Consider the following 21,282-nt stretch of genomic DNA (forward strand, 5'->3'; position numbering starts at 1 on the left):
TTGCTTCCGGCGCGGCCGTTCCGGTCTGGTCCGGCCCGGCAACTTTAGGACGTGGTTCAGGTGCTGTCAGAGGGAGAGGCTCCTGCGGTTCCTCTGGCTCCGAGTTCGCTGCCTTCGCTCCCTCGCAACCTCCGCGCGGTTCTAAGAAGCCAGTGCTCCGCGCCGCCGGCGTCACCTGCCTCCCGCCCCGCCAGACCCCTCAGGCCCTTTAAACAGCTCTGCCCTCGACATCTCTGTGACCCTCGCGCCCCTCTGCCCCCTCCCCGGAGGCCCTGGGGCCGACCTTGTGGACATTGGGAAGGAAATACCAAGCTTCCCTGCTGGGATTGACTGTCTGGAGGTTCAGTGACTGTCCACATCGGACTGTTGGAGGGGATCGAGGGGCAGCCTGGGCTGCACCTGACCAGGTAGGGTCTTCCTCAGAAGTCAGACATGGGACTGACCAGCCTCAGGGCAGCTCTGGCGCCTTCTGACTGCCCAGCCAGGGTGATGGGACTTGCCCATCAGGTTGACTGAGTAACGGTGGACTGCTCTAGACCAGCTCACCAGGATCGCCCAGGCTAGGCCTAAGCAGTTTTGGGGGACCCTTGTTGGGTGAAGGGTCTGAACTGATAGGCCCTCCCACCCCAGGCTGACCAGGCCAGCCCACTTCACTGACCTGCCTCTACTACCCAAGCAGCCATGGAGAAGATGTCCCGTGTGACCACAGCCCTGGGTGGCAGTGCGCTGACAGGCCATACCATGCACTGCCACCTGGATGCCCCAGCCAATGCCATCAGTGTGTGCCGCGATGCAGCCCAGGTGGTCGTGGCGGGCCGCAGCATCTTCAAAATCTATGCCATCGAGGAGGAGCAGTTTGTGGAGAAGCTGAACCTGCGTGTGGGCCGCAAGCCCTCGCTCAATCTGAGCTGTGCTGATGTTGTCTGGCACCAGATGGATGAGAACCTGCTGGCCACAGCGGCCACCAATGGTGTGGTGGTCACATGGAACCTGGGTCGGCCATCCCGCAACAAGCAGGACCAGCTGTTCACAGAGCACAAGCGTACAGTGAACAAAGTCTGCTTCCATCCCACTGAGGCCCATGTGCTGCTCAGTGGCTCCCAGGACGGCTTTATGAAGTGCTTTGATCTCCGCAGGAAGGACTCTGTCAGCACCTTCTCAGGTGAGGCCCTCAGAGGCAAGTCAGGCAGGTGTGCATCTCTACAGGCAGTTGGCCTGTCCAGGCAGGTTGAGAAGTGCTGTGTGCATCAGAGGCCCTCAGATGTGCTCCCAGAGCACTTCCTGAAGGAGGCAGAGTGGGTGGAGGTCTGCAGGGGAGGGACTGGGGAAGGCCTGGGTGAGGTATGAGGGATGTCTGGAGTGTGGTGGCAGCCCTGATACACCTGCAGGTCAGCAGTCAAGGCTAATATGGGACAAGGGAGAGGGCAGAGCCTGAGCAGATCTGCAGCCTGTGTGGGCAGCTGAGCAGATTTGCTCCTCTGTCTCTCCCCTCTTGCTTTACAACTCCAGGCTGCCTCATTGCAGGTCTGCCAGGACCTCCAAGGTCCTCAGCCCAGAAGGTGCACTGCCTGATCCCCGCCTGGTTCTTTTCTCGGCAGGCCCTGCTCCCTAACATCTGGCCTTGAGCTAGCTCTCCCTTGTTCACCTCGATGAGATCAAGTGACATTCTGTCCACAGGCCAGTCTGAAAGTGTGCGGGACGTGCAGTTCAGCATCCGGGACTACTTCACCTTTGCCTCCACCTTCGAGAATGGCAATGTGCAGCTCTGGGATATTCGGCGGCCTGACCGCTGCGAGAGGATGTTCACGGCCCACAATGGGCCTGTCTTCTGCTGTGACTGGCACCCGGAGGACAGGTGTGTTGGGGGGGAGGCAGGGACAGTGGGTGGGACAGGCAGGGCTAACAGAAGGGCCGCCTAAACCCCTATGACCGAGCTTTAGGAGCCCTGCTGCCCCAGGAAAGGACACTGAGGGCTCTGTGGCCTTCCGCAGGGGCTGGCTGGCCACAGGTGGGCGTGACAAGATGGTGAAGGTCTGGGACATGACCACGCACCGTGCCAAGGAGGTGCATTGTGTGCAAACTATCGCCTCGGTGGCCCGTGTCAAGTGGCGACCTGAGTGCCGCCACCACCTAGCCACATGCTCTATGATGGTGGACCACAACATCTATGTGTGGGATGTGCGCCGGCCCTTTGTCCCAGCTGCCATGTTCGAGGAGCACCGTGATGTCACAACAGGCATTGCCTGGCGCCACCCACATGAACCTTCCTTCCTGCTCTCCGGCTCCAAGGACAGCACGCTGTGCCAGCACCTGTTCCGGGATGCCAGCCAGCCTGTTGAGCGTGCCAACCCTGAGGGCCTCTGCTATGGCCTCTTTGGGGACCTGGCCTTTGCTGCTAAGGAGAGCCTAGTGGCCACGGAACCGGGGCGCAAGCCCTATGTTGGTGATCGGCGTCACCCAATCTTCTTCAAGCGCAAACTGGATCCTGCCGAGCCCTTCGCGGGTCTTGCCTCTAGTGCCCTTAACATCTTTGAGATGGAAGCTGGCAGTGGCAGCATGAGCTGGTTTGTGGACACGGCTGAGCGTTATGCCTTGGCTGGCCGGCCACTGGCCGAGCTGTGTGACCACAATGCGAAAGTGGCTCGGGAGCTCGGCCGCAACCAGGTCTGTAGAGCTGGGCTGAGGGGGTTAGGAGCCGTGGCCTTGGGGCCGGTGTCTCCTCACTGCTGCCCCCGGACCCTGCCCCAAACCCAGTGCTGAGCTCAGGGTGCTGCCACCACCAGTCCTCACCCTAGCACAGAGGGTGCCCAGGTCCCCACAGGAGGCCAGACTTCATTGTCACCTTGAGGTGCAGGTCTTGGACATTGCGGGGCTCAAGCCCCGTCTTCTGGCTCATTCTTGCTTTTGGATTCACTATGCCATTCTGCCCTGTAGGGGCCCTCACCACCTCCCTGAGACCTCAGGCTTGGTTCCACGTTGGCCACCTCCAACTTCCACCTTCTGTGCTTCTAAAGGACAGAGGCTGGGATTTTTGTCTTTCCCATAGGCCTTGGTTTTCCCACCTAGAGCAGGCCAAGACATTGGGTCCCTGGGCCAGCTAAACACTGAGGGTTTGTGGTTCCATCCAGGTAGAGGGGGGCTTGCATGGGTCGCCAGAGACCCAATTCCCCCATGAGTGACCAGTGCCTGCCTCTAGGTAGCACAGACATGGACCATGCTGCGGATCATCTACTGTGGCCCTGGCCTGGTGCCCACCACCAACCTCAACCACAGTGTGGGCAAGGGCAGTTCCTGTGGCCTGCCGCTCATGAACAGGTAGATGCCTGGGGCGGCTCTCCCCAAAGTGTGGGACTGCTGGAGCCCACCCACCCACTGGCACTCCCTGCTCTCAGTTTCAACCTGAAGGATATGGCCCCAGGGCTGGGCAGTGAGACCCGGCTAGACCGGAGCAAGGGTGACACACGGAGCGACACGGTACTGCTTGACTCCTCAGCCACGCTTATCACCAATGAAGGTGGGCTTGGGGGTCCTGGGCATTTACGGGAGTGGGGCTAGGGCTTCGAGAGCAAGCTGCTCCTGGAATGCCCTCCCTCCCTCACCGGCAGATAACGAAGAGACCGAGGGCAGTGATGTGCCCGCTGACTACCTGCTGGGTGATGTGGAGGGTGAGGACGAGGAGCTGTACCTGCTGGACCCGGAACACGCGCACCGTGAGTAGGGGGAGGGGAGGTAGAGATGGGAAGCGGGGCCGGAGGCTCAGGCCCTGCCTCCCCAACCCCTGCCTCGCAGCCGAGGAGCCCGAGTATGTGCTACCCCAGGAGGCCTTCCCATTACGCCACGAGATCGTGGACACACCGCCTGGGCCCGAGCACCTGCAGGACAAGGCCGACTCGCCCCACGTGAGTGGCAGCGAGGCGGATGTAGCCTCCCTGGTGCCCGTGGACTCCTCCTTCGCACTCATCTCGGTCTCACATGCACTCTACGACAGCCGCTTGCCACCCGACTTCTTCAGCACCCTGGTGTGCGACATGCTGCGCTTCTACGCGGAGCAGGGCGACGTGCAGATGGCTGTGTCTGTGCTCATCGTGCTGGGTGAACGCGTGCGCAAGGACATCGATGAGCAGACCCAGGTGGGTGACCAGGTCTGCGGGGGCCCGTCCCTGCTCACTTGGGGTGAGCCCCTGGCGTGCCCACAGCCCTGTCCTGCCACTCCGCTTCCCGCACCACCAGGAGCACTGGTACACATCCTACATCGACCTGCTGCAGCGCTTCTGCCTCTGGAACGTGTCCAACCAGGTGGTCAAGCTCAGCACCAGCCGCGCCATCAGCTGCCTCAACCAGGCGTCCACCACCCTGCATGTCAACTGCAGCCACTGCAAGCGGCCCATGAGCAGCCGTGGCTGGGTCTGTGACCGCTGCCGCCGCTGCGCCAGCATGTGCGCTGTCTGCCACCATGTGGTCCGAGGACTGTTCGTGTGGTGCCAGGGCTGCAGCCACGGCGGCCACCTGCAGCACATCATGAAGTGGCTAGAGGGTAGCTCGCAGTGCCCCGCAGGCTGTGGCCATCTGTGCGAGTACTCCTGACCGGCGGGGCGGGGTGGGACATGGGCACCCAATAAAGGAAGTGGGAGCCGCAGTGAGGCCGCCTGTCGCGCCGCCGCCGCCCTGTGCATGCACTGGGGGACGGGGAGGGGTGGAGGGCGAGGGGCCCTGTGGCCGTGGGGAATGGCGGGTGCCACCAGCCGCGCGCAGACGGCCTTGGCCCCGCCTCCCGGAGTCGCTCCTTCCGGGGCGGGCCGGAGGCGGCCGCTGCCGGGTGGAGCCTGGCGCCCGGCTTAGCCACGACGCCGGGTCTCCCAGCGTGCCTCTCGGCGGCAGGTCATGGCGCCCAGGCTGCGGCCGCTCCTGCTGCTCGCGCTCTGGACGCTGGCGGCTCCGGCCAGGCTAGGCGGCGGGGAGGCGGGCGACGGAGGATGGTGAGCGGCGCCGGCGGGCGGCAGGCGGGGCGCGGGGCAAGCCGCTGATGAGCTGTCCCGCAGGCAGCGACGCGGGCCAGGGACGCCGAGCGCCGCGGTGGCCGAGGAGCGCTGCACGGTGGAGCGCCGGGCGGACCTCACCTACGCCGAGTTCGTGCAGCAGTACGTGCGCCGACCCGGCGAGCCGCGCCTTCCACGCCCTTAGTTTCGCCCCCGGAGGCCACCGCCCCGTGATCTCGCGCGAACGCGTACGGGCGCGGCCGACCCGGCGGTGAATCTGCCCTTCTTTGCAGCTACGCCTTCTCCAGGCCTGTCATCTTGCAGGGGCTCACGGACAACTCGGTGGGTGCTGGCGCCCTTCCCGGCCACCTCGCGCTTCCCGGGCCTGCGAGCCTCAGGCCTTAAGTCCTACACCCACCCCCCCCAGAGGTTCCGGACCCTGTGCTCCCGCGAAAGGCTCCTGGCCTCGTTTGGGAACAGCGTGGTCCGGCTGAGCACTGCCAACACCTACTCCTACCAGAAAGGTGAGGGGCTCCACCCTGCGGCAGTCTGTGTGCCAGCATCGGGCGGCGGCACCAGCCAGGTCTGACAGGCCCGTTTCCCGCAGTGGACCTGCCCTTTCAGGATTACGTGGAGCAGCTGCTGCACCCCCAGGACCCCACCTCTCTGGGCAACGGTGAGAAACTTTGGAGACCGAGGGGTGGGACGGGGGCACTTGGGAGTGCCCAGGTGGTAGGATCTCTACACTCTTGTGTTCTCGTACTGGCAGACACCTTGTACTTTTTTGGGGACAACAACTTCACTGAATGGGCATCACTTTTGCGGCACTACTCCCCACCCCCATTTGGCCTGCTGGGGGCCTCTCCTGCTTACAGCTTTGGAATTGCAGGTGGGTGGTCTGTGGGACCTGGGCATCTGGGGAGGTGGAGAACTTCAGGCTGGGTTTGCTCACTGGCTGCTCATCCTGACCGCACAGGAGCTGGCTCTGGGGTGCCCTTCCACTGGCACGGGCCTGGGTTCTCAGAAGTGATCTACGGCCGCAAGGTCAGCACAGGGTAGGGCCTGAGGCTTGGGGGCTTACTGACAGGAGCACCAGCAGTGACCTCACCGCTCCCACCCCAGCGTTGGTTCCTGTACCCCCCTGAGGAGACGCCTGAGTTCCACCCCAACAAGACCACTCTGGCCTGGCTCCAGGACACGTATCCAGCCCTGGCACTATCTGAACGGCCCCTGGAGTGCACCATCCAGGCTGGTGAGGTCAGTAGCTGGCAGGTGGGCCAGATAAGGCCAGGCCAAAGGCCCACTAACCCATGCCCCACCCTAGGTGCTGTATTTCCCTGACCGATGGTGGCATGCCACACTCAACCTCGACACCAGTGTCTTCATCTCCACCTTCCTCAGCTAGCCAGAGTGGATGGCTGGTGAGCCCATCGCACGCCAGCACATACCCCTATAGCGCTCACACGTTTTATTACAGGGACAGTGGTGGCAGCGGCCGCATCAGCCCTGACCACCCTCACCTGCTGTTTCCAGCCCAGAAGGGGGACAGAGAGCAGAACTAATGGGGGTGGGGTGAGGACACGGGGGTGGCGGGGAGCAGGGAACCAGGAACACAAACTATGTCCAGGGGCTGGGGGCTACCATCCCAGGGTAGTGGGCAAGGTGGGCTGGCAACCCTCACTCGCCCTGCCTTAGTAGTCCTCCACCCAGCCGTTCTCGGAGATGAACGCATCGATGACCTCTTTCATGGCCAGGTTGGGGATGAGCTGCTCCTGGGTCAGGGGGCTCCGGGTCACAGGGTCGAAGTGGCCTACACGCTGCAGTGACAGTAGGGTCAGAAGGCGCTCGAGGGTATGGGCCCTGTTCCCACTGCCTATGAGCCTCACCTGTAGGTGCTCCTCAATGTCCTTGCGATCGTAGGTAATACCACTGGGCGTGATGCACGGCTCCCGCATCAGCTCAAAACTGATCTTGCCACACAGGTAGTCAGGGATGTCTCGCTTCTGCAGCACACAGGGTCAAGTCAGGGGCGAAGGGAGACACTGGTCCAGCTCCTACTACCCAAAGGTCCCAGAGGCCGGTGCTTACCCTCCTCTTCTCATCCACCTGTGAGAAGAGCTCATCCATATCTGCCAAGTACTTATCCTGCAAAGAATCAAGCGACTGTGTGTGGGCCAGACACCCCACCTCCCCTCCCAGGTGCAGGCACACAGGCCCGAAAGGAAAAGGAACCAGTCTCACACACATACACACACCCGGGCCGGGGCGCCCTCACGTGCTTGGCCTCGATGCAGGCCTGCTGGGCCCGGATGTGGCCATCGTCCTCATCACCCTCATGGTTCCGCTGACATTCTTCCAGCTCCCTGGGGGCCGACCAGGAGCTGGTTAGAGATGGGTATGGCCAGGAGAGGTCAGATTCACCCCGACCTCAGGCGTGTGCGGGCCTTGTCTCCCTGTCACCTGCTTGCCAGTGTTGACCTTCAATAAACACTTGTGCTCTGACTCAGTTACACGAGTGGTGACCTGGGGCAGGGGAATGGGAAGTGGGGGGTCTGGAGCCTGCACCACCACAGCCCACCTTTCCCGCTCAGCCACAATGAGCCGCGTGAGATGTGCGTGCAGAGCATTCTCCTGGTGGATGCGCCGCTCCTCCATGCTGTTCCAGCGTTTCTTCTTGGCCATACGCAGGGCGCTGGGGATGTCGTCCCCAAAGTTAAGCCGCTGCTCCTTGGCTAGGTTGTAGGCTAGGGAAATAGAGGCTCCTGGTCACTCTCCGGCCAGTCCACCTGCCTGACCCCAGGCACCTTTGCAATCAGCCAGCCTGTAGGCCCACCTCGCTGCAGGTTGGCGATGGCCTCATCGTAGCTCTCCATCTCCAGCTGGCATTGCCCCAGGAAGAAGTGTGCCTTCACAGACTGCCCATCCAGCTCCAGGGCGCGCCGGCAGTCGGCCAGGGCCTGCTCGTGCTGCTGCATCTTCAGGTAGCACAATGCCCGGTTGGTGTAATACACCGCCACCAGAGGATTCCGGGTCTGGGGACCAAGGCCAGGCCAGCCAGCATGAGGGAGTGAGCTCAGCCTGCCCCTTCTGTCCCAGGCCCTGTCCCGGCTTGGGGCCGGTGGCTGGAGTCAAGACGCTAGAGGTTTCTCGGCTTCAAAGCCCCTGGGTCCTGAGGATGAGTGGAGGGTGGAGTCCTGGCTCTGAGACCTGCCTGAGTCCACCCTCTGGACGCCAGTAGGTCTTGTAAAGGTAAGTTTCCCAGACCTGTAGGGATCCCCAGCTTGGGGCCCAGGGTCAAGAGGCAAGCGTCCCCGGGCCTGGCCCGGGGGCCTCAAGCTCCCTGAAGCTCCCACCGCCACAGCTCTTCGGCAAGCAGCACTGGCTAGAGAGCCGCGGCCTCAGCCCCTGTGGAACAAGATCCTCACTGGGCCCTCGGGGCCCAAACGCCCCTCCGTACAAACCAGGACCCTCCAAAAGGTCGACGGGAGCAGCCGAGCTGGAGCTCGAGGAGGGCGCGAGGACGAATCCGGGGGCCCGCCCCCCACCCCGCCCCACCCCACCCCACTCCAGCCCGGGCGCACTCACGATGGCACGGCCGTAGCAGGCCGCCGCCTCCGGGTACTTGCGGCCTACGAAGAGCCGGTTGCCCTGCTCCTTGAGCTCCTGCGCGCTCGGGCTCTTCTCGGGGCTTCCACCGCCGGCGCCCGGCCGCACGCCGCCCTCCTTCTCCTCCTTGCCCTTCATGGCGCCGCGCGGCACGGCCCGGGCTCCGCTCCCAGGCTCCGCGCCCGGCCCGCCCTGCGCCCGCAGCCCGAGCCCTCGATCCGCCCGGGCCCGGTCCAGCGCTCTGCCACCGGAACTTCCGGCCGCGAGGGGCGGAGTCATCGGGGCGGCCGGGCGCGCACGGTGGGCGGGGTCGTGCGTGCGCCCAACCCGCCGGGGACGGGGCCCGCCGGGGCCGGGCCGGGCCGGGCGCGAGCTCTCGCGGCGGCGCGGCCCCCGACGTCAGAGGTGCGGGGAGGCGCGGCCGAGGGCTGCGGCGGCTGGCGGCGGCCCCGCGCGAGGGGGCGTCGTGCCGACGGAAGCCCGCCCTGCCCTGGAGCGCGGACCTGGCTACCCGCGGCTGTGGGCTGTGGGGCCCGGGCCAGTGGGCAGCCGTCCTGGCGCGGCACGGGGAGATGCTGCGGGCGCGCGCGGGCCCCCAGGGGCGGTTGGAAACTCTGGACCGATGGTAGGGCGGTGGGGTTCGGTTGGAAGGGCAGCCCCCACTTTGGGACTCTCCGTGACCACCCTTCCCGACGTATCGAGAAGAGTTTCCCGCGGCCAGCGGGGACCGAGTGGAGAGGCACGTGACACGAGGCGCGCTGGAGTGGAAGCTGGTCGGTGAGGGGCGCCCAGGCGGGGGGCGCGGGCGGGGGGCGTGGCGGGCAGCCTGACCAGGCCCGACGTCGTGAGCCGCGACCCGGTCTGGCCGACGCCTGAGGCAGCTTGTGACCGCCAAGGCCCTTGGAGCTGGTGGTCCGGCGCTCGGCCACTGCCTTGTCCCTCCTGCTGGACATGCGGGCAGCCTCCATGGAATGCCTCGCCGTCCGGGGCGTGGGCTCCACCGCCTCCTTGGGTTAATCTGGCGAGCTGGACGCCCTGGCGGAGTTGTGAGTGGGACCTGGACTATTAATGAGTGTCCTTGTCTGTGAAACGGGCCAATGGCCACATCCTTGACACGAGCATTACTGGTTGTTCCGAGACAGGCAGGACCCGAGTGCTGGCCCTTCCTGCCCGCAGCAGTCCCAACGCAGCAGCCTTCATGTCCACCGAGGCACTTGGCCCTGCCAGCCCTGCGGCGCACCCTCACGCATGACCTGTGTACCTGGGTCGTGTGCGGTAGCAAGTCACAGCCCTGAGCTAAGGTGAGGGGCCTCCTGGGGTGGGAGGGCATCCAGGATCCTGGTCAGGGTGGAGTATACAGAGCTGCCCGGCAAGGCAGGGTGGCCAGTGTGCCCGGGGCCCTAGACTCCCTCTGTTCCTCCTTTGGCAGTGCCTCAGGGCTGTGGACCCTTCACCAAATGGAGACGGCACTGTGGACCTGGGCTGTGGGGAGGCTGCGTTCGCATGTGCTGCCTGACCTTGGCCCCAGCCCCAGCCACCCCTTCAGGATGCTGGGCCAGCCAACAAGCGAAGGATCCAGGCAGACTGAGCTTGGCTGTGGCCCTGGGTCTGCTCACCTGCCATGCAACTGCAGGCCAGCAGTCTCTCTGGTCCACGAGCTGGACAAGCAGGACTGGCTGCTGTGGAAGCTCAATAAATGCTTATTGCACTCCTGACTATGAGGCTCGCAGTGCCCCCAGGGACTCCCACCACCCAAACATACACCTCATACCAGACGCAGAGGAGTGACAGGGAAGCCCAGGCTGTCTACACGGAGGAAAGGGACCTCACAGCCTGCTCAGCAAGTGTGGTGGAGGCCAGAGCATCCCCCACGGCCCTGGCACAGCCACCTGGTGCTGTGTAAAATATTTATTCATTGTCCAAAAAGGCTCAGACTGCAAGTCCAGGGGGTGAGGCTGAGACATGATCTTCTCTGGGGCCACCTTTGGGTACCTCCACCAGCTGGCCCAGAAGTCCTGTCCCCCAGGTGTGGGAGTGGTGGCCAGGGCTGGTATAAGACTTGGCCTGGATTCAGTGGGCTATGGGGCCACCCACTCCCAAGAAGGAGCAGACTCAAGATGGACATTCGCAGAGGGCTCATGTGCAGGGCCACCTAGGGGCTGGCCCACACACACTTGCCCTGTCCCCTGTAGCTCTGGGGAGCCCATTAGGGCGGCAGCGGGGTGTGGGCACCTAGCATGTCGTAAGCAAAGATGTTCCAGAAGATGGCAAAGAGCAGGAAGGTGCCGTAGGCAAGCAGCACCACCCACCAGCCGCACTGGTCCTGCAGGCGCTCCTCGTAGCTGCGCAGGATGGTCAGGCCCATGCTGACCCCCACCACCGCACCCGCCAGGTGTGCCATGAAGCTGGGCTGGGGGCCAGAGGCGGGCAGTGGTGGGGAGAAGCGTAGCCACACAGCCCGGCCCACCTCGGAGCTCACTGCAGAGGGAGGTGGCAGGTGGGAGTTGTTCTGGCAGTAGGCCGAGGGCCCCCAGCCCCCTGGTCCCTTACTTACTGCACACCAGGGCCAGCACCATTCTCAGCAGCTTGTAGGGACACCTCATCCCAGCCCAGTTCTGATAGGATGTGAGAGAGGCTGTGAGGCAGGCTGTGTGAGCCCCTCCAACCCCCACCCCAGTGGCTGCCCTGTTACCATGACGACATTGGCCAGGTGTGCCGAACACAGGGCGTAGACTCCGCCAGAGCCCCCCACCACAGGAGCTCGCATGTCAGTAATGGAGACGGTCAGGGAGCCTGTGTGAGCAAAGGGCGAACCGTGAGGGCAAGGCCTGCCAGTGAGGCATGGGGGGTGCATGCCTGCCTTACCTGCCAGCACGCCGGCCAGGTAGAGCAGGCTGATTCGGAGCAGGCCATGCACCATCTCCAGGGGCACCCCAATCATCAGCTGCAGAAGTGTGTTGAACCCCAGCTGTTCCAGCCTGGCCATGTTGGAGCAAATGGGTATGAGGGGTGAGGTCAGCCATCAGGCTGCCAGCCCCCTTCCTCAAGGGGTGCCGAGGTGGGCCCCCACTCACCCAACATGCATGAACATGTAGGTGAGGAAGCGCCAGGCCCGAGCACGGTGGCCAGGGTGGTATACAAGGGGGCTCTTCATGTACTCGGGGTGGTAGGTCTGCAGCACCCACTTGTTGAGGCGGGCCCCATAGCACAGGAACACGATGATCTGGGGGAGACGGGCATCAGGGCCAGGCACGCCAGGGATGCAGGCGGCTCCCAGGGGTGCAGGCCACCGGGCACACCTGGGCAAGGGTGACCGAGGCCATGAACACGGGGGGTGGGCAGCTGCGGTGCCGGTAGAAGTACCAGTGGCGGTCCACCTCTCGGGGCAGGATCTCATAGGCCACATAGCGCACAAACCGCTTGTAGATGCCCAGGCCCGGCTCGTTCAGCAGCTCATCCTGGGACAGTGCCCGCTGTCCGTTGGCAATGGCCCGCTTGAAGCTACTCGAGCGCTTGCTGCTGATCTGGAGATGGGGGTTCCCTAAACATGGGCCACCATCCCCTCTCCCACTACCGGTCTGCCTGCCCATGTGACCCACCCAGTTCCGCAGGGGGTCTGAGGCCCTACCCTGCCGCATAGCCCTCCCCATTGGGAAGGGCAAGGGAGGAGGGGCTGCCTGCCCACACCCCCCGCTGCAGGGCACTGTGTTTTCCAAGGCCTGGGTCCCCACCCCTGCTGCCCACCCAACTGTGGCACTGACCAGGTCCACCAGCTCCTGGTAGCAGACCTGGCCCTGCTCATTGCTCTGGGCCAGGGCCACCAGCATGTCCAGCTTGGCTGGGTCCAGGGGCAGCTCATGGCTGTGCACCAGGCCAGTGAAGGTGTCCGCACCGATGAAGCCTGTGTTCTCAGGGTCCAGCTGCTGGGGTGGGGGGGCCGCCGACCAAGGCTGAGTGCAGGCCCAGTCCCCAGACCACAAGGCTGTTCCAGGCCAGCTGGGAGAGGCAGGCTCTGAGCCCTCCAGTCAGGCTCTGCGCCCACATGGTCCCAGTGCAGCGGCTCCTCAGCTCTCAGGGGTCCCCCCCTCTTTTCTGCCCTGCCCAACTCGGAAGGGTAGTGCTCTGATCTGAGGAGCATCCCCTTAACGCCCGCCCCTCCCCAGGCGCCCCGGTCGGGCTCATCCTCTCCTGGGGTTTCAGGCAGGGGCCAAGGTCGTGCAGAGAAGGGGCTTAGAGGAGTGGGTCCCGCGAAGGCCAGGGCTCCCTGGGCGCTCTGTCCCCCCAGCTCAGCCCAACAGCGAGGGCCCAGGGCGGGGCGGTGCCGAGCCCCCCACCCACCCGACGCACCTGCTCCTGGATAAGCTGCAGCAGCGAGCTCCTGTCCATAGAGCCGGGCCGGGGGCCGGGGGCTGGGGTCGGCGGCCGCGGCCGGGAGGGGCTGCTCTGCGGTCGAGTCCGCTCCGCCCCGGCCCGCCCGCTCCGCTCGCCGCGTCACGGAGCCGCCCGCCCCCAGCGCGCGCGCCACCGCCGCGCCGCCACGCGCGGCCGGGACACGCGCGCACCCTGCTCGCGAGCGCCTTCGCCTGCAGCGGCGCCCCCACCGCGCTGCCAGAGCTCCCTGCTCCCCTCGGGGACAACAGCTGGGAAACAGTCCCCGGACGGCACCACAGCCACTCCAGCGCACGCCTCGCGTTCGCCCGCGGCTGGGGCCTCAGCCCCGACGCCACCTCTTTGGGGGAGACCTCCTGGACCACCGCCCTGCCCGACTCCCCTCACCGGGGCTTCCTGAAGGCGCCCCCTCGTGCTCCGCAGCCCGTGGGCGCCACGGCCCCACCCAGCAGGCAAGAAGGCCACCCATAAAGGTGGGAGGGGCTCCTTGCAGCTGCCGCTGCTCCAGCCGCAGACCAGCGCACCACGCACACCCAGGGGCTGGAGACCCCTGACCGCCCCTGCAGCCATGACGGACGGCACCGGGACAGGGAGGGCCCCGGCTTCCCGAAGAGAGCAGGCTGCCCCTCCAGAAGGGCACAGCAGAGCTACAGGGACACGTGCGCAGTCAAGGCCTCCCGGGGCCTCCGAACCCCAGCACTCTGAAGGTGCAGCGGCCAAGCAGCACTCTGCCCTCCTGGAAACTGGGAGGCTGGCAGGGATAGGGCTTCAAGCCTGACTGGGCTCTTCTGGGTCAGGCACAAGACCCTGTGGGTCTGCAGCAGACCCCTGCCCCTCCCACAAACAGCAGGTCAGGTCTTGGGGGAGGCCCTGGCCTCAAGGGCCTGCTTGGCACAGGACAACTCTGACAGCAGGATGGAGAGGGGGTGCACGTCTGGGCAGCCGAGGCCCTCCACCCAGCCACAAACCCTTGCTTCCAGGCTCCAGGATGCAGCCAAGCAAGTCTGGTCGGCAGGTGCCGGTGCTCAGCCCCAAGCCAGAGACTCCCTGCTTTGCCGAGAAGGGGGTTCTGTCCTTGCCCCCAAGGTGGAGCTCTCTGGCTGCCTCCCAGTGGGAGGAACAGGCCTTCCCCATACCAGGGCCACGTACACAGCAGAAGCAGGGCACTGGGCACACCCCGCATCCTCAGCACACCTGGCTCCGCAGGGGGCAGGCTTCAGGATACCCCTGGGTGTTGGGGCCCCTCCAGCCTGTCTCAGGTCAGCATGGACGTTAATGGATGCAGAGGCTCCCTGGCCACAGCCGAGCCACACATGGACCTTATATTGGCCTGAGCATGGCCTCAGGATAGGGACCAGGCCCAGAGCGGGGGCATGGGGCTCAGGAGGGACATTTCCAGCTGGCACCAACAAAGAACATGTTTTGGTTGATTCAAAATGTCACCTTCAGAAAGAAGGGTCCGAGATAGACAAGACACAAGTGAAGTTTAATCAGGAAATGCAGCCTCATGTTCCCCATGAGGGATGCAGCCCTGAACCCGATTCCAAGTGTGGTGGCGGTGATGGGGGGCTGCGCAAGGTCCAGCCACTTCTTGTCTCCCCCATCTGCCCCTGACCCCATCATACCCACTGGCCACCTGGACCAGAAGAGAGTACAGCCCTGAGGATCTGGGTCTGGGGTCACTGGCTTCCTCACCCACCCCTCATGATGCCCACAAGGTGGGTAACGCTCGGATCTGTGGCTGGGCAGCATCCAGGCTGCTGGGAGCTTGGGGCCCACCCTGGGGCTCAGCGAGAGCGGCCCACCCTCAAAAGTGAAGTATAGACAGAAGCCTCCCACCCCCGCCCCCTCCCCAGCTGGTGGCCCCACACCGCACCCTGGGGGCTGAGAGCAGACTGCAGGTCCCGGGGCCTCATCGGCTCTTCACCAGGACCCTGTAGAGCGAGAAGCCGAGGACTACAGCAACAGCGGCCCCGACAGCGCCTAGTGTCACCTGAAGCCAGGAGGTGGCGGGCTGCTCCCCACGGACCAGGTGGCTGCGGGCAAAGGGGCTGGCTGGAAACATCCTGGGGGTGCTGCCCCAAGCCTGCAGCTGTACCCCCAACCCTGTCTACTGCAAGACCACAGAGCCCCAGAGCTGCTCCTTGTCTGTGGGGCCATTAGGCACCAGCGCCAGGGCCAAGGCCCACCCTGACCACCCCCATCCTGCCCTCCACTGTGCTGCTCTCCCTGTGACAGGGACAGTGGGCACCCTGGGGCAGGGGCTGTGGTGCTGGTACACACGGGAAGGTGGCCATGGTGGCGAGCTGGGTGAAGACAGCAGTGCGAGGCGCAGCAGGGCCAGTGCAGGAGAGCGGGGTAGGGGCGGGCAGCCGGTGTCGGCGGCAGAACTCGGCTGGGGACAATCCCGGCAGCAGGGCACCCTCAGGCAGGTCTGCCTTGGAGGCGACGAAGAGGCAGGGGGTTTGCCCGTCCATGTAGTGTTGCTGTGGGGAGGCCACAAGAGGGGCTGAGGGCCCCTGCCCACAGCAAGCTTCCCGTGCCCACTGGGCCCCGGCCACAGCGCCTTGCCTTGTAGACGCTGGCGCAGAGCTCGAAGGACCCTGGGTTGCTGTGGTCGAACATCAGGCAGGCGACATCACAGGCGGCGCTAAGCGCATTGGCCAGCAGGCTGTCTGCACTCACCTCACACAGCTGCACAGAGAGGGGCCTCAGTCTCTAGGGCACGTTGGGACAGTGTTCCCAGTGTGCACCCAGGCTCTACGGGGAACCCCCACTCACTATTAGGTACTTCTCCTGCCCATTGACTTGCAGTGTGTCGATGGCATGGGTGATGGGCTCCTCGGGGGGGTCCCTGCTGTCCTGGTGCTGAAGAAGGGGACACTTGAGCTCCCTGGCCCCACAGCTCCCCAGACTGCCCGTCCCCAGGCTCCAGCGGGAGCCAGGCCCCTTGCCAGCACAGGACACTAGCTCACCCCCAGGCCACGGCCAAGGAAGGCCTGCAGGAAGGTGGACTTGCCCACTCCACGGGCCCCCACCACCTTGCACAGGAGGACATTCCTCTGCGTCTGCCCCTTCTCCTGGTCCAGCTGCTTCTCCCGCGTCACTGTGGGGGGGTAGTGAGGATAAGCCCGAGGTGGGAGCTGCTGGGAGGGCCAGGGGCTGGGGCACCCACCTGTGACTGCGTGGGCCTGGGAAGCCTGCTCACAGAGGGTGGAGTAGCCCAGGTGGCCGAGGTGCTCAAGGGAGCGCCGGACGTCCAGGTAGGTCACCAGGCTGAGGACAGCAGGGGTGGGCGTGTCACCACAGAACCGGTGAGGTGGGCTGTATTTCAGGGGGCAGGGGCTACACTTACGTCCACTGGCAGAGGTACCCGTGCAAGGACAGCCGGTCAGCCTCTGTACGGACCTCACGAGGGAGCTGGGGACCCCAAGGAGCGGTGGGGAACACACTGAAGAGATTCTGCAGTTCTGCAGGCGAGAGGGCGCCATCACGGTCCTACGGGTAGAGGGGCTATGCCGGGAAGCCAGGACGCATGGCGGAGGGCACGGTGGGGGCAAGGCAGGGGCGCACAGCATCCTCACCTGGTCATGCTTCTCAAACACCCTCTGCACAAACTGGTAGCCAAAGTGGTTGAGCTCAGTGCTGCAGCCGGGGGGCACATGGAGCCTGCAGGATAGCAGGGGACCGTCAGATCCGAGGGAAGCCCTGTGCCCACCATGCTCAGGGTCCCTCCTATGTCTCACTCTGCTGCACCATCAGAGAGGTCGGACCCTCCCGGTGGGACCAGGAGGTTCCCCACCCCACATCCCACCCTGGGCTCAGCACCATGGCGGCAGAGTGGGCAGGTATGCATCTGGGGCTGTCTGCGTGGCACTGCTCCCCACCTGCCACCCACAGAGGAGCACCTCCCAGTGGCTGTCCTGGCAGGCGATACCACCCAGCACTTTGCCTAGAGCAAGCACTCTAACCCCACACCAGCCCAGGGGGCCCCGACTCTCGTGGGGTTCCTCCAGTGACCCTGGGCCCCTTTGGTGCTGAGAGGGGAGAGGGGCCCTGAGCCCCGCCCACCACTCACGGTGGGAAGAGGTAGTCGCCAGTCAGTTCGAGCGTGTCACCGTAGCCAAAGCGCCGCAGGATGGTCCACGTGGTCTCGTGGCGGCCGCGCTGGATGAAGAGTGTGTTCAAGAAGAGGAAGCCTACTTAGACAGGGGTAGGGCGGAGATTGCACTGGGCTCACCGGACCCCCACAACAGGGGAACAGGCAGGACAGGGGGCCTCACCGTCGAGGGTGAGCCGGTCGTCCTGCACACCTCCCACCACATTCTTGCACACCACTGCCTTCACATCCTCCAGGGCTTGAGGAGCCAGGGGGTGCCCAAAGCAGGACTTCTGCCTCCGGGAGAAAGCTGCCGTTAGCCAGTCAGCTGCTGGCGGAGGGCGGCTGCAGCCCGGGGCGGGCACTGCCAGCAGATATGGGGCTGCACCTGGAAAGCGTTGAGCTCATCGTCGCTGAGCACCTGGTCCTGGTCCTGGTCCAAGAGCCTGAAGATGCGTGTGAGGGCCTGGGTGCACGCGGGCCTCAGCTGCAGGGACAGCTGGCTCAGCACCCGCCCCCACAGCAAGCACAGCTCACCCTCGCACCCGCTGCGCCCACCTGCTTAGCTTCAGGGTCATAGAGCGGGGCTGTGGGATGCAGGACGGCCTTCTGTGCATAGTAGAACAGCTCTGAGATGTTCCTCAGGTTCTTGGCTGAGCACTGAAGGGGTATGTGCAGGCTGAGGGGTGCCAACACGAGGAGACTCCAGGGGCCCCAGAAGACGCGAGCTTGGGGGTCACCAGTCCCTCCCCTGAAAGCAAGGCCTCACTTGCCCTCCATGAATGGTTGGCCTATCCCAGGGCCCAGGGGCCACCAACACATGCATTCCCATCCCCGCCCACCCGCTCACCTCCACACAGGTCTCGATCTCAGGGAACTGGCTCATGATGGGCAGCACGGCCTCCATGGAGCTCCCTGGCCGCAGGTCTGACTTGTTGCCCACCAGGATGATGGGGACCCTGGGGAAGAGGCCCTTGGTCACCAGCAAGCGCAGAGCTGGTGGGGCCCAGCTCCCCGGTCCCTGCCCATTACCTGGGCTCTTTGTCAGTGCCCCCATTCACCAGCGGGATCCATTTGGTGCGGATCTGAAAGACAAGGCCTGGCAGTGAGAGGGCCTGCCTGCCTGTCCAGTAGCTCTGGCCCAGCTCAGCCCGCTGAGGGCCACAGGCACACTACTGGGGGAGAGCAGCCAGCTGGGGGGACCTCCTCTCTTCCGAGCAGTTTCCAACACCCTCAAGGGCTGGTCAGCAGCCCCTCCCACAGATCTGTCTCAGAAGCATGGTCATCCATACTGTCCAAGGGGAGGTGGGGGTGGGGTCAAGAGCTCCCTGGAGAGGCTGTTGGGGTCCCCATCACCCAGGGTGGCTCTGGGAGGCCCCCCCAAACCCTTGTGAGAGGGAGGCTGAGAGTGGCCCAGCGCTCAGGTCAGCTGGACACCCAGCCAGCATCTTCAGGAGCAGTACCACCCTTCTGCCTCACCTTCTCGATGGTGGCCTCCTCAGACATGTCGTATACCACACATACCACATTCGCCTGTGGGAAGAGGGGTGTGCCACAGTGTGACCACAGGCTTCCTGGTCACCGCTGCCCAACGTGGCTCGAGGCCTGAGCCCGCCCCTCCCTGGTCGCCCTCTAGCCTGCGTGCCCTGGCCACATCACACCAGTGACTGGCAGTCAGTGGCTCACACCCAACAAGCCCTTCCCGGACTGCTTCTGCCCTGAACCTGCAGCTCGGCAGGTTCGGTCCCCCGGAGGGCTCAGGACAAGCACGGCCACCCCGGGGCTTGGCCCCGCGGCCCTGACCTCCACTTTCCACTCCCGCGTCACTGCAGCAGAGAGATGGTGGGAACTGCAGCACGAGGGTCAAAATGGCAGAGGGCTGCCCCTGGGCAGCTGCGGGCTCCTTGCACAGTGGTGCCCAAGTTGACAGAGGCCTTGGGGAGATCAGGCGGGGCCACAGGCAGCTTCCTCTGTGCTCAGCCTGGGCACAGGGGCCCCGCAGCACAGACTGGTGGCTGTGCGGCCCGCAGCCTCCATTACGACATCCAGGGGGCCCGGAGGTCCAGAAGGGTGGACTGGACGCTGTGGGGGGGGGGGGTCAGGCGGCCAGAACACAGGGATCCGTGAAGGGTGACTCTGAAGGACGCCGAAGTCGTTCCCCAGGGCCCTCCGGGGCAGGCAGCGCTGGGCGTGGCGAGCCGGCCCCAACAACTCCCAGTGCTGGGCTCACGGCAGGAGCACGGAGGTGGAGGGCGCCCTGAGCACCCTAACCCAATCCCCGGGAGAACGACGCCCATCGGGCCGTCGGCCCGCCCCGGGGCCCTCGGACGCACGCTACCTTGTGAATCTCGTCCCGGAGCTCCTCCGCCGTCTGCTCGGCTTCTGGAGGGAGGAGACCCCGCTGCAGCCGCGCCCGGCGGAGGGGCCCGGGAGCCCCGGGCGGCGGGCGGCCTACCTGAGTAGTCCACGATGTGGGTGGGCACCCTCTCCGGGGTCACGTCTGCGGGAATGGTGATCTCTTCGGCCCGGGGAGGAACCTGGGGAGACCGCGCAGGGTGACCCGGGCGGCGGGGGGGAGGGGGGGGGCGCGCGGGGCTCGCGGGCGCGCGCGGGCCTCACCTCCGCCGGGAACTCCTCGCCCACCAGCGACAGGATCAACGACGTCTTCCCCACCTGGGCTGCGCGGGGCGGCGCGGTCAGCGCGGCGGCCAAGGTCGCGGCGCCCCCCGCCCGGGGAGGCCCAGCCCCGGCGCCCCGACACCCCGGCCTCCGCCCCGCCGCCTACCCTCGCCCAGCAGCAGGATACGCACATCCCGCTTCATGGCGGCCTCCCGGAGCGCAGCCTCGACCCGGCGCCCCGGGCCTGCGCTCTCGCCTGCGCCCGCACTTCCGGCCCCCGCCCGCGCAGCCGCGCTGACGAGCCGGGCGGCCCAGAGCGGCCAGGCTCGCGCCGCGCCACCGTGCGGGCGCGCGGGGCACTGCAGGCGCCGCGCCGGCCCTCCGCCCCGAGCTCCCAGCGCGCACGCCAGGCAGCGCCGCCCCCGCAGGTGCACAGGGCAGAGTCCTTGGCGAGGAGCAGGAGGGCTGGGGCTGGGCGACGGCCAGGAGGAGAGCCAGGCCCAGGGCGGGAGCCCGGAACGACCGGCAGACACTGCCACAAGCCAACACACACGTTTATTTGAACCGCAAGGCAGAAGCAGGAAAAGCCCTCAGGTAAAGAATGGACAAGCCCTTCACCCACGTTCAGGGTCCTGACGCGCACACAGAGTCGTGGGCACGTCCAGCACGGCCCACCCCACGGAGTCATCAGGCCCACGGCCAGCACGGCTTCTCGGTCGAGCTTCTGCTCCAGCCGGGCGCCCGGTAATACGGGCAGGGTACACCTGACCCCACGGTCCCCGCCGCCGGTCGGGGGCCTGCGACCTCCCACACCAAGATCTCGTTGCGGGCTGTGAACAGCAGCCGGGAGGCAGGGGCGGACCTGCAGAGCCATACGGAGTCGCTGTGGCCAGCCAAGTCCTGTGCAGACCCCGACTCACAGTCCACCAGCCTTAGCACACGACCTGCAGGCAGACAGGGGTGGGCCTGGGCAGGGGCAGCTTCAGGGTCCAGGGGTACCCCCATCCCCAGCTCTGCCTCTAGCTGGACACTGGGGCCTTGAGGAAACCTGTGTTCAAGGGCCTGTCCGCCAAGCCCCAGGGTCAAGGGTGGGGCTCACAATCTGAGCAGGGCTGCTCCACACTCCACATCCCTCACCATCTGACCCTCCAAACCCCTAGGGCAGGTGTCCTTTCCTCGCTTCAGGGACAAGGGACCTGAAGCAGAGGTGAGGACCATATCTCAAGGTGGGGGCACAGGTGAACCCCCTCAGCCCCACTCAAGACAGGCTGGAATGCTTGCTCACCAGCACTCACCAGCAAAGCCAATGGCCATGAGGTGGGCCCAGGGGGACAGACTCAGGGACATAGCAGAGAAAGGCAGCGGGATCATCTCCACCACCTGCAGGCACGAGGCACTGGGTGGGGGGCTTCCCCAGCCCTGGAGTCCTCCCCACCGCAGCCCTGGGCCCCTCCCCACCCCAGCCCTGGGCCCCCATGGAACAAGGGGAGGGTGCACGTGCCTGCTTATGGCAGAGGCTGTAGAAGACCACTTCCGGGTGCACATCCAGGCCGGCGCACACCAGCAGCGCCCCGTCCCAGGGGCAGAAGGCGG

The 21,282-nt window shown here is 65.4% G+C and overlaps 5 protein-coding genes, 1 long non-coding RNA gene and 1 pseudogene across 22 annotated transcripts; 4 read left to right on the forward strand and 3 right to left on the reverse strand.

The window, feature by feature from the left end:
• Window positions 1–23: 23 nt before the first annotated feature.
• WDR24 (WD repeat domain 24) lies at window positions 24–4,636 on the forward strand. Of its 2 annotated transcripts, none has more exons than XM_017643890.3 (8): window positions 24–1,162; window positions 1,678–1,855; window positions 1,992–2,664; window positions 3,197–3,315; window positions 3,393–3,514; window positions 3,606–3,710; window positions 3,790–4,130; window positions 4,231–4,636. In XM_017643890.3, exons 1-8 carry the CDS (start codon window positions 682–684, stop codon window positions 4,582–4,584), a joined length of 2,373 nt encoding a protein of 790 aa, XP_017499379.1. In that variant the 5' UTR covers window positions 24–681; the 3' UTR covers window positions 4,585–4,636. The 2 variants fall into 2 exon arrangements, with proteins under 2 accessions (XP_017499379.1, XP_017499380.1); XM_017643891.3 differs by having other exon boundaries at window positions 1,013–1,162; window positions 1,599–1,855.
• Window positions 4,637–4,747: 111 nt separating this feature from the next.
• On the forward strand, window positions 4,748–7,478 carry JMJD8 (jumonji domain containing 8). 6 transcript variants are annotated; one of them, XR_012121831.1, is made up of 10 exons: window positions 4,748–4,976; window positions 5,040–5,138; window positions 5,270–5,318; window positions 5,404–5,500; window positions 5,584–5,652; window positions 5,746–5,865; window positions 5,953–6,020; window positions 6,099–6,228; window positions 6,301–6,397; window positions 6,986–7,478. XR_012121831.1 is itself a non-coding variant. In XM_037005758.2 (10 exons), exons 1-9 carry the CDS (start codon window positions 4,882–4,884, stop codon window positions 6,379–6,381), a joined length of 813 nt encoding a protein of 270 aa, XP_036861653.1. In that variant the 5' UTR covers window positions 4,763–4,881; the 3' UTR covers window positions 6,382–6,397; window positions 6,986–7,478. The 6 variants fall into 6 exon arrangements, 5 of the variants coding, with proteins under 5 accessions (XP_036861656.1, XP_036861658.1, XP_036861654.1 ...); XM_037005758.2 differs by having other exon boundaries at window positions 4,763–4,976; window positions 6,099–6,233; XM_037005761.2 differs by lacking the exon at window positions 6,986–7,478 and having other exon boundaries at window positions 4,749–4,976; window positions 6,301–6,531.
• STUB1 (STIP1 homology and U-box containing protein 1) lies at window positions 6,430–8,789 on the reverse strand. Of its 2 annotated transcripts, none has more exons than XM_037005751.2 (7): window positions 8,562–8,789; window positions 7,810–8,008; window positions 7,555–7,720; window positions 7,252–7,339; window positions 7,065–7,121; window positions 6,863–6,979; window positions 6,430–6,793 (listed from the first exon to the last, which is right to left on the reverse strand). In XM_037005751.2, the coding sequence occupies exons 1-7, from the start codon at window positions 8,718–8,720 to the stop codon at window positions 6,668–6,670; spliced, it is 912 nt and encodes a 303-aa protein (XP_036861646.2). In that variant the 5' UTR covers window positions 8,721–8,789; the 3' UTR covers window positions 6,430–6,667. The 2 variants fall into 2 exon arrangements, with proteins under 2 accessions (XP_036861646.2, XP_036861645.2); XM_037005750.2 differs by having other exon boundaries at window positions 7,252–7,357.
• Window positions 8,715–10,298, forward strand: LOC108386100 (uncharacterized; annotated as a pseudogene).
• Window positions 10,299–10,424: 126 nt separating this feature from the next.
• RHBDL1 (rhomboid like 1) lies at window positions 10,425–13,095 on the reverse strand. 3 transcript variants are annotated; one of them, XM_017643800.3, is made up of 8 exons: window positions 12,930–13,094; window positions 12,344–12,502; window positions 11,882–12,106; window positions 11,657–11,805; window positions 11,448–11,560; window positions 11,275–11,375; window positions 11,137–11,197; window positions 10,425–11,060 (listed from the first exon to the last, which is right to left on the reverse strand). In XM_017643800.3, the coding sequence occupies exons 1-8, from the start codon at window positions 12,966–12,968 to the stop codon at window positions 10,789–10,791; spliced, it is 1,119 nt and encodes a 372-aa protein (XP_017499289.1). In that variant the 5' UTR covers window positions 12,969–13,094; the 3' UTR covers window positions 10,425–10,788. The 3 variants fall into 3 exon arrangements, with proteins under 3 accessions (XP_017499289.1, XP_017499287.1, XP_017499290.1); XM_017643798.3 differs by having other exon boundaries at window positions 12,344–12,505; XM_017643801.3 differs by lacking the exon at window positions 11,882–12,106 and having other exon boundaries at window positions 12,344–12,505; window positions 12,930–13,095.
• Window positions 13,096–14,438: 1,343 nt separating this feature from the next.
• Window positions 14,439–20,001, reverse strand: RHOT2 (ras homolog family member T2). Of its 8 annotated transcripts, none has more exons than XM_037005704.2 (20): window positions 19,856–20,001; window positions 19,690–19,748; window positions 19,526–19,607; window positions 19,409–19,452; window positions 18,550–18,603; window positions 18,103–18,155; window positions 17,921–18,029; window positions 17,629–17,730; window positions 17,459–17,557; window positions 17,255–17,363; window positions 17,050–17,170; window positions 16,556–16,640; window positions 16,327–16,469; window positions 16,147–16,247; window positions 15,947–16,077; window positions 15,753–15,839; window positions 15,543–15,665; window positions 15,255–15,457; window positions 14,848–15,007; window positions 14,439–14,607 (listed from the first exon to the last, which is right to left on the reverse strand). In XM_037005704.2, exons 1-19 carry the CDS (start codon window positions 19,890–19,892, stop codon window positions 14,884–14,886), a joined length of 1,866 nt encoding a protein of 621 aa, XP_036861599.1. In that variant the 5' UTR covers window positions 19,893–20,001; the 3' UTR covers window positions 14,439–14,607; window positions 14,848–14,883. The 8 variants fall into 8 exon arrangements, with proteins under 8 accessions (XP_036861599.1, XP_036861608.1, XP_036861603.1 ...); XM_037005713.2 differs by having other exon boundaries at window positions 19,881–19,975; XM_037005708.2 differs by having other exon boundaries at window positions 19,690–19,743; window positions 19,881–19,955.
• Window positions 20,002–20,177: 176 nt separating this feature from the next.
• On the forward strand, window positions 20,178–21,232 carry LOC140843918 (uncharacterized). The gene is made up of 3 exons (XR_012121832.1): window positions 20,178–20,283; window positions 20,855–20,896; window positions 21,153–21,232. It is a non-coding gene; the product is annotated as an uncharacterized lncRNA (long non-coding RNA).
• The last annotated feature ends 50 nt before the right edge of the window (window positions 21,233–21,282 follow it).

Source organism: Manis javanica, chromosome 10 (assembly GCF_040802235.1).
Source record: "Manis javanica isolate MJ-LG chromosome 10, MJ_LKY, whole genome shotgun sequence".
Taxonomy (NCBI): Eukaryota; Metazoa; Chordata; class Mammalia; order Pholidota; family Manidae; genus Manis; species Manis javanica.